Source organism: Odontesthes bonariensis, chromosome 6 (genome assembly GCF_027942865.1).
Source record: "Odontesthes bonariensis isolate fOdoBon6 chromosome 6, fOdoBon6.hap1, whole genome shotgun sequence".
NCBI classification, from domain to species: domain Eukaryota; kingdom Metazoa; phylum Chordata; class Actinopteri; order Atheriniformes; family Atherinopsidae; genus Odontesthes; species Odontesthes bonariensis.
The window spans coordinates 36,356,773-36,368,969 of record NC_134511.1 but is presented as its reverse complement, the minus strand read 5'-3'; the positions used below and the strand labels follow the sequence as shown (position 1 = coordinate 36,368,969).

The 12,197-nt window shown below is 41.0% G+C and overlaps 1 protein-coding gene across 4 annotated transcripts in view; it reads right to left on the bottom strand.

Annotated features, from left to right (window-relative positions):
- The window catches only part of LOC142382581 (tetratricopeptide repeat protein 28-like), a 187,379-nt gene that overhangs the window by 89,326 nt on the left and 85,856 nt on the right, over nucleotides 1-12,197 (bottom strand). Inside the window, exon 1 of one of the 4 annotated variants that reach the window (XM_075468608.1) lies at nucleotides 5,790-5,842. The exons of the other annotated variants lie outside the window; for them this stretch is intronic. Within the exon in view, the coding sequence (XP_075324723.1) occupies nucleotides 5,790-5,828 (39 nt within the window). The 5' untranslated portion in view covers nucleotides 5,829-5,842. Of the gene's footprint in view, nucleotides 1-5,789; nucleotides 5,843-12,197 lie in introns of those variants that run through there. 4 annotated transcript variants of the gene reach the window in all.

Sequence of the window (12,197 nt, the reverse complement as noted above, 5' to 3'; positions counted from 1 at the left end):
AATACCTTTTGGACTTAGGGCCAGATTCAATGTGCTGCTCAAAATGTCACACACCTCAGCTGGCAATTAAACAGCATTTTCCCTCCATCACTGTTTTAATGGGCTCCCTCAACTAAAAAATATTTTTTTTTAAAAAGCTGCAAGGTGCTCTCATTACACATCGAAAAAAATTGTATTGTGACTATAAACCCAAGAGCGTACTTCATATAGTTATACACATGTAGGCCAACAATAGGTTCAATTAAAGCATGAAAAACATGTCTAAAGAATTCTATCTTGTGTAAATTTTCATGGCTACAAGACAGGATTATATTTTGTTTTTAATTCCTTGTTTTTAATCTCAGGTCTCATCAATATGGCATCTCTCAGGTGAAAAACAAAACAAGAAACATAACATTTCAGACAACAATGAAACAGAAAACCCAATAACATTTCAGAAAACACAAACAAAGAACGCATTTCACAAAACAACATTAAACAAAAAAAGTTGTGTTTTGCACATCATGGCCACAGTATCTTTTAAGTTATGACTGTTATCAACCTCTAACCCTTTAACTGTAGAGAACATTTTAAAGTGTATTTTTATTTCAAACAAGGGACTTGTTATGTCATTCAGGACATTGGATAAATTGCACATTCCTTCTTTGCTCTTCATGTTCAACAACAATTCAGGTAATTACCTACAACAAGTCAAAACACAAGGTCAGAGGCCAGCCGCAAAGTTTGACACCTCTTTCCTGTCAGTTGGCTCATCCAGTGACACTGAGTCACATCCAGTCTCCATTAAAGCTGTTCACCCCAGTGTCACTCTGCAATGCGTAAAGACCAATTAAAAGACCAACTCCTATGCATGCGTGTCATAGTGGCAGCTGCCTTACTCTCTCCTTCTCTTTGGGCACAGCTACAATAGGTGCTCAGTGTTTATGTCACCTCTTAATTGCATTTTCCCCCCATAGTAGAAGTATGGTTTTGTGCAGACGCCCCAAGGAAGAAAAAGAAGGTCAGGCTGCCAATTTGGAGCTGGCAGGTCGAGAAAAGTGGCAGCACTTAGCTTCGCTTGAGAAGAGAATGGGGGGCTACGGAAACCAGGACAAACAGAAGAGGTAAGTGATGGGGAAAGGAAGCTGAACCCCCCCTCCCCACCACCACCACCACCTCAGTATTAATTGTCTTGAGTTCCAGGGGAGTATAGGCTTGCAGAAAAGCCCCTCACAAAAAAAAGAAGGAAATATTTGGAAGGTCATTTTAATATGCAAAGCAAATACAGTATCAGTCACAAGTTTGGACATGCCGACCCATTAATGTTTAAATGTGCAGTATATTCAAAATCTTGACTGTTACTGTACATAGAGTACTGCCTGTGTTTCTCCAGTTTTAGGCACCATTGGTAAAATACTGCTTTTATTAACTCATAAGGATAAAGTATTAGTTGGCACTATGCTTTACATTTTTGTACATGTTACATCACAAAATAAAATGGGGGAAGCCTTTTATAGCATTTGAATATTCTTAAACAGTTTGGCAGTTAATCATAAAGGCACCAAATTTGCATAGCCCAAAAGCATTTTTATTTGCAGATGGAGATCACAAGATTTTGGTGCTTAACCAAATTATTTGCTGAGGAAATAAACCCTTTCAAACAATGTTTACACAACATAAACAACAAATGGCCTTTCTGCATTGATTAGCTGCCTGCTCTGACTCGAACAGATATGCATTGACAAAGAAATCCCAGAGCTTTGGACTTTTCATTTATTTCCATTCCTGAACAGTTTTCATAAGCTATTTCTATCTGAGGGGTGTGTATATATATATATATATATATATATATATATATATATATATATATATATATATAGAGAGAGAGAGAGAGAGAGAGAGAGAGAGAGAGAGAGAGAGAGAGATGTACATGTAGGAATAATTTGCTTGTGACAACAAGTCAGTTCTTGTGAAACTACCGTCTGAGACATGAAAAGAAAAACAGTATCTGTCTCTTTGACCAGGCTTCTCTGGCATGCAGCATAAGATCTATAGATCCCCCGCTTTGCATTCCAGTGTGTCTGGGTCAAACTGTCAGTTTGTCTCTCACACTTGCTGTCTGTCTGTCCAAATCCAGAGTATCACTGAACCAAGTCAGGAGGATGTGGCAGCTCTGGTCAGGAGGTCATCATGGGTCAACAATTGGGTTCCTCCCATGGGGATGCAAACTTTGTTTATAGAGAGGGATCTTTTTTGCATGCAGTCACCCATGAAGGGCTGGTCTGATTAATGCAAATATATCTGCATTACGGGTGGGTGGAGTTTGTGGAATAATTGCAGGCCATATGATTAAACCGTTACTGATATTTTAATCTTGGAGTATGTAGCAATATTATCAAACTCAGCAGAGAGCAAAAGTGAAAAGATCGAAGACAGATCTGCTGGATGAGAACGTTAGGTCACCCATCAAAAACACACCCATCACTCCAATGGTGACCCATCTGACCTGGATAACACGTCCCTCCAACCACCACACATAAATACACACCCACACACACACACACACACACACACACACACACACACACACACACACACACACACACACGGTTTTACAACAGCAGATGCTGCCACACTGTTTCTGCAGCTGCCTCTGCCCGTCAGTCATAAACAAACATTCAGCGAATCCAGAGAAACAAGAGTAAGTGGTTTCTAACACCCTAGTCAATTTCAGGAGTATATCTATCACAGCCTCCAGACAAACCTCACACAGAAAGACTCAATCTAAGAGCCACGATGTAACTATTATCTCTTAGCAGCAGATGTGAATACAGCTATAGCTGACTCCTTATCCCCAGACAGTGCAGCCCAAAATTCTTCTTATGCCCATGACCCCAGCCACTCTCTTGACCCAGCAATCCAAAGGACACAGTCATTACTGGGAATCATCCAAAACACTTGGCTTTCAACTGCGCTGCAAACTGTAGGAGCCTTTGAACATCACACCACATGCCTTTAAGAGAGCCTCAGTGCTGGTCTCAGGGGGGCCCATGGCTTGGCTTCATGCTCATGTTTTTCAATACACAACAACTGACATAAATGAAAAGAGAATTTCCAGAAAAAAAATATATTGCTGAGAGGAAATGGCCTAAGAAGTAAATGGGCAGTAGATTTGTATGCCCCAGAGGACTACAAAGACCTCTGAGGTAATTTCTCCATAGATATAAAAGTTATTAACACAAAATGAATAAGTATCTTTTCCTGTCTTAGTCTTCACCCCTCAGATGCAGCATTTCATTTCTCATGGGAGTGAATCCCTTTCAAAAAGGCTCATTTTGACGACACCGACTCATTCTGGTCTCCAAGGAGCAATTACAGTTGCCCTGTCAAATACCTCAATGCTCCAAAGGACCAGCTCACTGCCTGAGGGACCCTCTTATATCTCTTGAAGCCCCTATTTCGCTGTGAAAGTTAATGCACACCAACTCCTTGAACTCAAATGAGCACAGTCCAAACCAAGACTAAGACAGCAATGAAAGACGCTTCCAAGTAAACAGTGGGTTCCACCTCTAAAGCTCAGCCTATTAACCCTTTCCACAACCTCAACCCTCCCCCCCTTAAAAAAAAAAAAAATCCCTACAGCCACACCTTACAAAGACAAACACCATCATTTTATTACTCCCTGGTGAGAGGATCTTTATTAGTGGAGGGAATCCAATTCTCGCTCCTTGGTAGACCTTAAGGTCCCCACAGTCCACCCACATCTGAAGCAGTGGTTATTATCAGAGATGACTCTATCTGTTCAACTCCATGCCAGGAGGTGAGAGAGCCAGCAGACTGCATGGGGTGTCTTTAAACGCTTCTCATCATCACCTCTTTGTGATTATCTGGCTGGTCTTCAAAATCAATTAATCACCCTCTGAAATCAGAGTTGGGCAACAGCCCAAACAGTAGCCCATCATTTACTGGTCTCCAACTGAGGTGAGAGGTGAAAATGTAAGGCAGCACACCATCGATGCTACTGACAGCGTAAGCAGGTGGCAGGCTCTGGGACCTGAACCCACCAGCCAATTAAATACACCCAAACACAGGATTGTAATGTCACAATGAATGTATGAATATCACATCAACACTGCTTATCTGTTGCCTGTCATTACATGAGACTGGGCCTTCACCTGCCACACACAGCAGTTGTTCTCACAGAATAACACATAGCAGTTACACCATCTTTGCAGTGGTGTACCATCCTACTTACTTTGCAGCACAGCGGTAAGGTGCTCATCATAAAGACTCAAGAAAGACCAGGGTGGACAATGTAAATGTCAGTAGCATGAGGAAGCAACTGCTATAAATCGTGCTGCAGTGACCAAAGGCAAGCAGAGAGTAGCACAGGGCCAGGACCAGTTGTAATAATCTGAATAATTTAAGATTATTTCATCCATTAAAAAAGAGCTAAATCATAGAACATCACGGCCATCTACAGTAATGCCTTTTAGTTTCAACAGCTTTTAAGGTTTCCCACCCTTAAAGGCGGGGTAGGGGATCTTTTTCTGGAACATTTTTTTTACATATTGCTTGAAATACTCTTCACACCCCCATTGCAACCAATTAATTAAAAGTTTTGACATTAATATGAAAAGTTTTAGTGGCCTCTAGAACGTACAATCTAGGAAAAACAGTATCCAATCATTGTGAACGGTCCGTTCACAATGATTGGATTCTGATGCCGTCTATCAAACTGCAATCTGCTCCTCCCTCCCCCTCCTTCCCCCTGTGCACGTACCCTGCTCCGTGAACGAATTACGCGTCCAGAAGCTTGGCAGGAAGCTAAACTAGAGCCAGCTTGGCTAGCACCTAGCATTATTAAACGTATAGTTATCATATGCTAAATACTAAATACTAAATACGGCAACGATCGATGCTTGCTGTCAGAACAGCGCTCGTGCACCTTCGTGCTCGTGCACGTTCATGTACTCTAGAGGCGTGCCTTCGGGGGGAAAGTGAAGAAAAGGGTTGGGACTTTTTACCTGTGTATTTTCAAAATGCAGCTTCGCTGGACTCAAAATCCAGGATCTCCTACCCTACCTTTAATGTGGGGCCCTAATATAAACATATCAAGCCTAAAACAGGAAATAATGCGACCAGACAAAGACTTATAGGAAAACAAATTAGAATGCCATTTACTATGAGCACAAGAGGAATTATTAATGCCAATAATATTGTTTTCCTCCCATTATTTTGCTTTATAAATGTATAAATGATCCTCATCAATGTCTAATGGCAAGCCAAACCCAGAGATAACAACATCCAAATGCTTTTTTAATTGCACACCTTTCACTGTACTTAAATGTGTCTGGCCTTGCCAAAGTAGCCCTACACCTCAACACGTTGGCACACAATGCAGTAGAGCCTTGTCTAACCATGATGGAGAACTCATGTATCTGTTTTAAGGGAATATCTAGGCAAATATACACACTGAAAATGGATTTATAAAGTGTGCATGTGAGGGGGTTGGGGGGGTAAATGTAGCCCCCGATGCTGTGTGTTTCAATCAGATTGAGCATGTGCAAGCACAGCACATTATTCTCTCCTGCTCTGCATAGCGCTGTGCTAGGCTATGTCCTCGTGCTGTATTAGTTTGATGTATGACCCAAACGCTGTGCCACACCACACTGCACACACTCCTAACATACTGCTCCAAACGCCCTCTGTGGCTTTTCATTCCACCTGTCAAACTGTTATTCATCTCTCTCAGTACACCCCTACCCTCACACTTGCTTGTCTTTTCACCCACCCCTACATTTCTCTACCTTATTATATCCATCAATTTCCTTTGTCTTCATGTGCATCCTTGCAGCTTTGTTTTCCTAAAAAAAAAAAAAAAAAAAAAAATGTAATACCGATGATGGCTTATTGTAATTGTAATTGTTGCACATGCATCACTGACTGCACTGATGCCAGCTAAGGCTTTGGACTTCTAGTTCAAATGTGACGTGAGTGGCAGAAATCTGCAATCCAAACAGGACCACCAAGTACCAAAGGTGCCACATTTTTCCACTTTTCAGGGATGCTCCGACTGTAAGTGATGATTCGTTCCATCAATAGCAGCTGGCTGTATGACGGCCAGTCACAGACAAAATAGAGAAATTACCACTTAACAAACTAAAGATCTATGTGAATAACAAACCTTGCCAGTTCAGTGCATCTGTGCTTAAGTGAACTGAGGTTTCCAAAGAGGAGTAGGCCACTAGGTGCAATCTTAAAAAGGCAATTACCGTCATTTCCTTTGTCTAATTTATATGGTATTTAAACAAAGAGGATGGTGTTGTGAGAGAGGAAAAACACTAAGAAAACATAGTCAAACCAATTCCCACCAATCACTGTATCCTTCATTATCTACGGCTGTTGGTTACAGAAAAACTTAATTAGGGGCTTGGTTGTGCTATTGCTGTCCGCCTCCACCGTTCTTCGCGTCTATCTTTGCCTCATCATTAGCAGCAATTGCTGATTTTGTTTCTGACTTCCATTTCCATATATATGAAAAATGCGTCCCCATATGAAAAATATATGTTTCATATTATAAATTACCTCATGGGAAATAAAACTGTAATCATCTTAACATTTAAATAGTGTTATGAGAGCGTTTCACATTCTGACAAACCTGCTACAGTTGGTCACCCGCTGACCAATTGTGATCATACCTGCTGGAAGTGAAGGCACGTGCTTCAGACATTAACCAAAACAGGGTTCTCAAAAACTCGGACAGCTCAGCCAAAGCCAGAGCACCAGCATAATCTTGCATACGACACCCAGGCCACCAGTTAAACATTGATATTCACACTGTGGAACTGATTCAATTCATTTGGCCTGGGAGCAAGATATGGAGCCATTACACCCTTATTAACAGAGTGCCGAGGTGGAGCCACACCTGAGCGCTTTGGAAAATGGCAGTGCACTCAGCTGCTTCCACTGCAGGAGAGACACTGTGAAGAAGCAAGTGGGGTGGGGGTGGCTGGGGTAGCCATTTCAAACCAAGGAGGCTAAATTTGATTAATCCATAAACTGATTTACTACCTCTGATAATTTGCTGGTAACACATCCTCACAGGGACTTCTATGATTATATCAGTTATGGTTCATGGCCATCTAAGATAAGGTTAAGCTTGGGGAGAGGGAAGGGGCGTAATTGAGTTAGCATTAGAGTAATACCATGCTGTGATTTCTAAGGTATATAAAGTGTGACATGTAGATTGGGAACATCTGGCACTGGACTGTTGGCCCATGACTGTAACCTGCACTGCATCGTCTTTAATAAATTGTATTTTTCTGAATTAATATTACTGTTGAACACATGCAATGCTCTTAGCCAGTTGCAAATGTTACTGAACCTCAAACCTCCTTGTTTCACAAAGAAAAAGTGAGCTTTGTATTTCTAATGTGAAGATATAAATGAAGTAGAATTTGGCCTCAAAGAGGGATTATAAGTCAACTATAAGTCCAATATTCCCAACACCATTAGAAGAAGCAACCACAGGCTCCCAAATTGTGTTCAAAGAGGTATATTGTCTTCCCTAAATAAATCACAAGTATAAGTGATGCCTCAAGTCTTCAATAAGATTAAAGTCAAGTCAGGAAAGGAGCCAGGTCAATATTCGGTCAATATTTGGATGCTTGTGATGGAGCATTGTCTTACATTTGACCACGGCTTTCTAAAATGCTGCTGACTTTTTCCTGTACCACTACTTGAAAAGGTATCTACGGTGGTCTGTCTTCAATGTGAAAAGGTTTAGGCTAGCTCATCTTTTATAACAGCAGCCCATACTTCACCCTGCTGGTGACTGATTCTAGGTGGCATCGTATATCCATTGGTGATACAGCCACAAAAACATACTGCTCAAAAACATTTTAAATAAAGTATCTTAAAATATGTCTGGGCTTACTCTTGATGAGGGAACTTGTAAATCATTATCATTCAATGGTGGTTTCTCTAATACCTCGGTCATGTCTCTAAGCATCTTACACATTGTATTTCTTGACACTGCATTAAGACTGTAGTTATGGGACAGAAGATAACTGGCTGTAGGCATTTTTTGTGATTTGCAAATTATTTTGCACCTTTTCTTCTCCTTAATACTTTTTACGAGCATGCTGATTATCCGCAACATGAAGTTTGATTGTAAGGATCTTACGCCTCAGTTGTTTACTTATTTCCAGTGTTGCACGTGTGAAAGACATTTTATAATTTAAAAGTTTTATTTTCACTTGAATCTTTTCTTATGGCCCATTTTACTTGAGGAAATTAAACTGCTTAATAATCATGCACATCCTTTATGTAAGGTGTTAATCACTTTAGGCCACATCTACCCTCATTACATATACTTATATCACCTAAAAAAGATTCAATCAAACAGCATTCGAGTTTATATTGTCTGAAGTTGGAAAGTGTAAATTCAAATAATGATAAAGTCAGAACAATCAACAGCCAAATAATTGACCACACAGTGTTGCTGGAAGTCCGTTTAACTTTAGGTAACTTCAGGTTTCTAGACCTGAGGAACATTATTGAATGTCCAATCTAATGGAAATCTACCATGTAATGTATATATAATAAAAAGACACAAAGTGGTTCCTAAAATACCACCACCAATGAAAATCAGGTTCTTAAACTTTTTAAGATACCCATATGCTATTCTTTATACACTACAGGACATATAAGTAAAATAAAACAGCTGATGACATGGGTAAACAGTTCCATGATGAAACTGCCAGTTCAGTTAACAAAGCTGGTAATTATGAGCAAAGTTTACTGAATATTATCAGCACACAATTAGCTGTTTGCTAACATAGCTAAAGCCAAATAGTCAACAGTGTCCATGGTGAGCAGCTGCAGCATACACCAAGTGAGGGATAGAAATATGACAAAAGTAACAAAGTGTCTGCACACAGATGGAGCATAAAGTACCAGCTGACTGGAGAACTCCACAGGGAGTTGTAGAAAATGAGCAGGGGGCCACTCCTTGGTTTGGTGACCAAGATAGGACTAAAAGGATGGTATTTCTGGAATGTCTAACCAAAGCCTTGGGAAGCTAGAGGGATGCTGAAATTATACACCTCAGTTTACAAGCTGTGAATGTGTGCGACCTATTACTCACAGTGCAGAAGAATGCAGTTTATGCATGTATTTACTAACACAAGCGCTTTGTTCTACACCCCAGGAGCGTCACATTCCTCTAACAAGTCAGTTTCAATTCCCCATCAAGGTAAATACTGTGTGAAAGTCAAAAACACTGGCATAGTATGACAGAAGCTGGTTCGAGTTTTCCTGACTGATCAAAGAGAGAAGTTTCTTCTGTTCCTAAACTCACATGATATGTGGGGTTTCATGGTTGACAGCCCACAGGAGTTGACGTCAGAGGGGCTCAGCCCATGCAGCAGGGGACTTATAAAAACATCCAGGCATTACATCAACAGTTACTGAACAGACACATGCTCTGGAGCACATGTGTTTACCTGATTGTGAGTATAGTCTAATACTTAACTATGTCAACTTTATGAAAAACTCAATTTAATACAAGTCATTTTTGTCAGAACAACTCAAGTCAATGAGCATTTTTCCCCTAAAGACTCTGTGTGAGCGACTTATGATTACAAGTTGTGAGATGAAAAGAGAAAAGAAAAATGATAAATATATCTTTAAATTTGAACGGCAGCCACCCCACCTACCACCCTCTGGAGCCTCGCTCTCAGACATGTGTGTTATTAGCTACTCTTTGTCTCAGGCTTGATTGATGTTCCCTCTCCTAACACAGCCATGCGTCACGAATCATTTCATAAGAGACTACACGCAAAAGTGGGAAATTGACTAACCATTAAGACACCATTTATTGCGATTGAACGACATTAACAGGCTGACATTGACTGGTGCTTTCATTTAAAGTTCACCCTCATCAATGGCCAACGAGCTGAGGGAGTGTTGACAAGCACTCTATTCCTCAGGGTGAGATATTTTGAAATATTTCAATATTTTTTAACTTGAGATGCTTCTTTTTTGCTGCAACTGTTTGTGAAGGCTTTTCAGGTAGTTGATCCATATAAACAGTGCACTGCTGCTTCATGCATTTTTCTCCACTTTTTTTTCCATATAGTGTTCAGTGTTTTGCATTTGGCAGGCATAACATGGACTATCTAGCACTAAGACAGTGCCCTCGCTTTCCACTAGAGTTGCTGAATGTGTGTGAGAATGATAAGCTCAAAGTAGGGGAATCCTGGGAAGGCTATGAGGCATTTTGTGAGTAATCTGACCCAAAGGCCAGGCTTAGGCCGAGCAATGTAGTAAAGGACAATGAGCCAGAGCAGTGGAGAAACTCATACACGGCGGCTCCCCCCAAATGACTTTAGACACGCTTCCGTCCGCAGAAACAGATTATTGCTGTTTATCCGCTTTTTATTTTGAATTTCTATATGAGTGCATTGGAGACTTTGGCCTGATAATGGCAGCTCTCCACACCTCCCCTCCCACTTTTCAGCAGTCCAGCTGCTCCAATGTGTACCTTTAAAAAAATCAATTGCTACAGCTGTGAGATGAGAATGTAATGGTGAATACATTTTGTGTTTTCCCCCTCTAATCTTCTCCCTCAACATATCAGACAAATTGTGCTGCCTCTGCCAAATCTAATATAGCTGGCCCGCTTCTTGCCACAAAGTGTGCATATGTACACACACAAACAACCCCCTCACTCCACACACTCTCACACAGAAGGAAAGAGTGGAAGTGGAGAGAGATGGTGGTAATCACAGCCATAAGAAGATCAAATATGTATGAAAACACAATGTTATAGGGAACAGCGTATTCTTTCCACCCCAGAGGATATACCGTGCATGTAATCTGTATGCTGTCTGTCCCCGCGGCCCCTGTGCTCCCGCTCTTCAAACTCATTTACACAGACCTGGATTATTTGTGTTTTTGTATTGAAAGATATGAATCCAGTACTCAACCATTCAACCGCCCTGCTTCCTCTTTGTCACGGTTAGGTCCTCTCCATCTCCTCCCATCACATTTCAGTTGCTTATCGCTTCTGCTCTTGAAACGTTTGTGTTTCCCACTTTCAGCAAAACTGCCATTCCACCACCGAGGGTAATTTATGCAGTGATTTATCCCACCGGATCTTGTGACCACCTGTCATGAGGAGATAGTATTCTTGGTACTATTAAGCCAATGCAATTACCAGACTGGGGGTCTCTAGTTCAGTCAGCATTTTAGCACACAGCAGACTTCTAACATGTGACTGTGGATTTTAATATTAGAAAGCCTGGTGGTGCCCTGGCCACTAGTAACAGAGCTTTGCTTCTGATACAAACAAACCCCAAGTGACTGAGACAGGATGAGGGAAAATGGAGAACAATGGTGAGGAAAATCAGGACATAAGTGAAGGTTATCCATGCAGCTGATGGCTCAGGAGAGGTGCAGTAACGCCGTCTTTCTAATGACAGCCATTCTAATTGAAAATCCACTTCTTTGTCTGAGAACAAACAAACCCAGTGAAGAGAAGCTGAGGCCTATTCCCTGGCTCAGTGGTCAACAGTGGAAAAAGATCAACAAAGCCAAGAGCAGGAGCATGTTAAAGACAGAGACACAGATATGAACAGAGTAAGAAGGAATTAGAGATGGGACTTAAAGATAAGGAGGTGAAACGATGTGAGGGCGGGAGAAAGAAAAGGGCAGAAACTGGGAGAAAAGAGAGAAATTTTGAAGAAAAAGGGGAAGGAGATAGAAGGAGAGTGAAATCCAAACTCAGCGCTCTTCCTAAGGGACAATTTCCAGGACATAATTAGTTTGGAGTGATGACATGTAATGGGTGCAGTGAAAAGAAAGAATTATCCTACTGTCCAGCCCTTAACTTTCTCATTCTTTCAGAGAGGCATTGTTCTTAAAATTGTGGCCTGCTCGAAAGCTCAACAGCTCTTGAGAAGTAGTTGCTGTTATTTTCCTTTCGTTCCACCACTGCCATGCTCTTAAACCACTACTAAAACAAGCCACTAAGTATCTGTCAATATCGCTGTCTTTCATTGCAAAGCATTTCTTGAATAGTTCCAGCAAAGTCTGCATACCCTCTTAATTCTTTCTCAAAGACGGAAAGAAATATAGACAAATAGAAAAAAAGAAAGAAAGAAAGATAAGTAATGGTAATTTATTTTCACCCCACACACTTGTGACTGCTG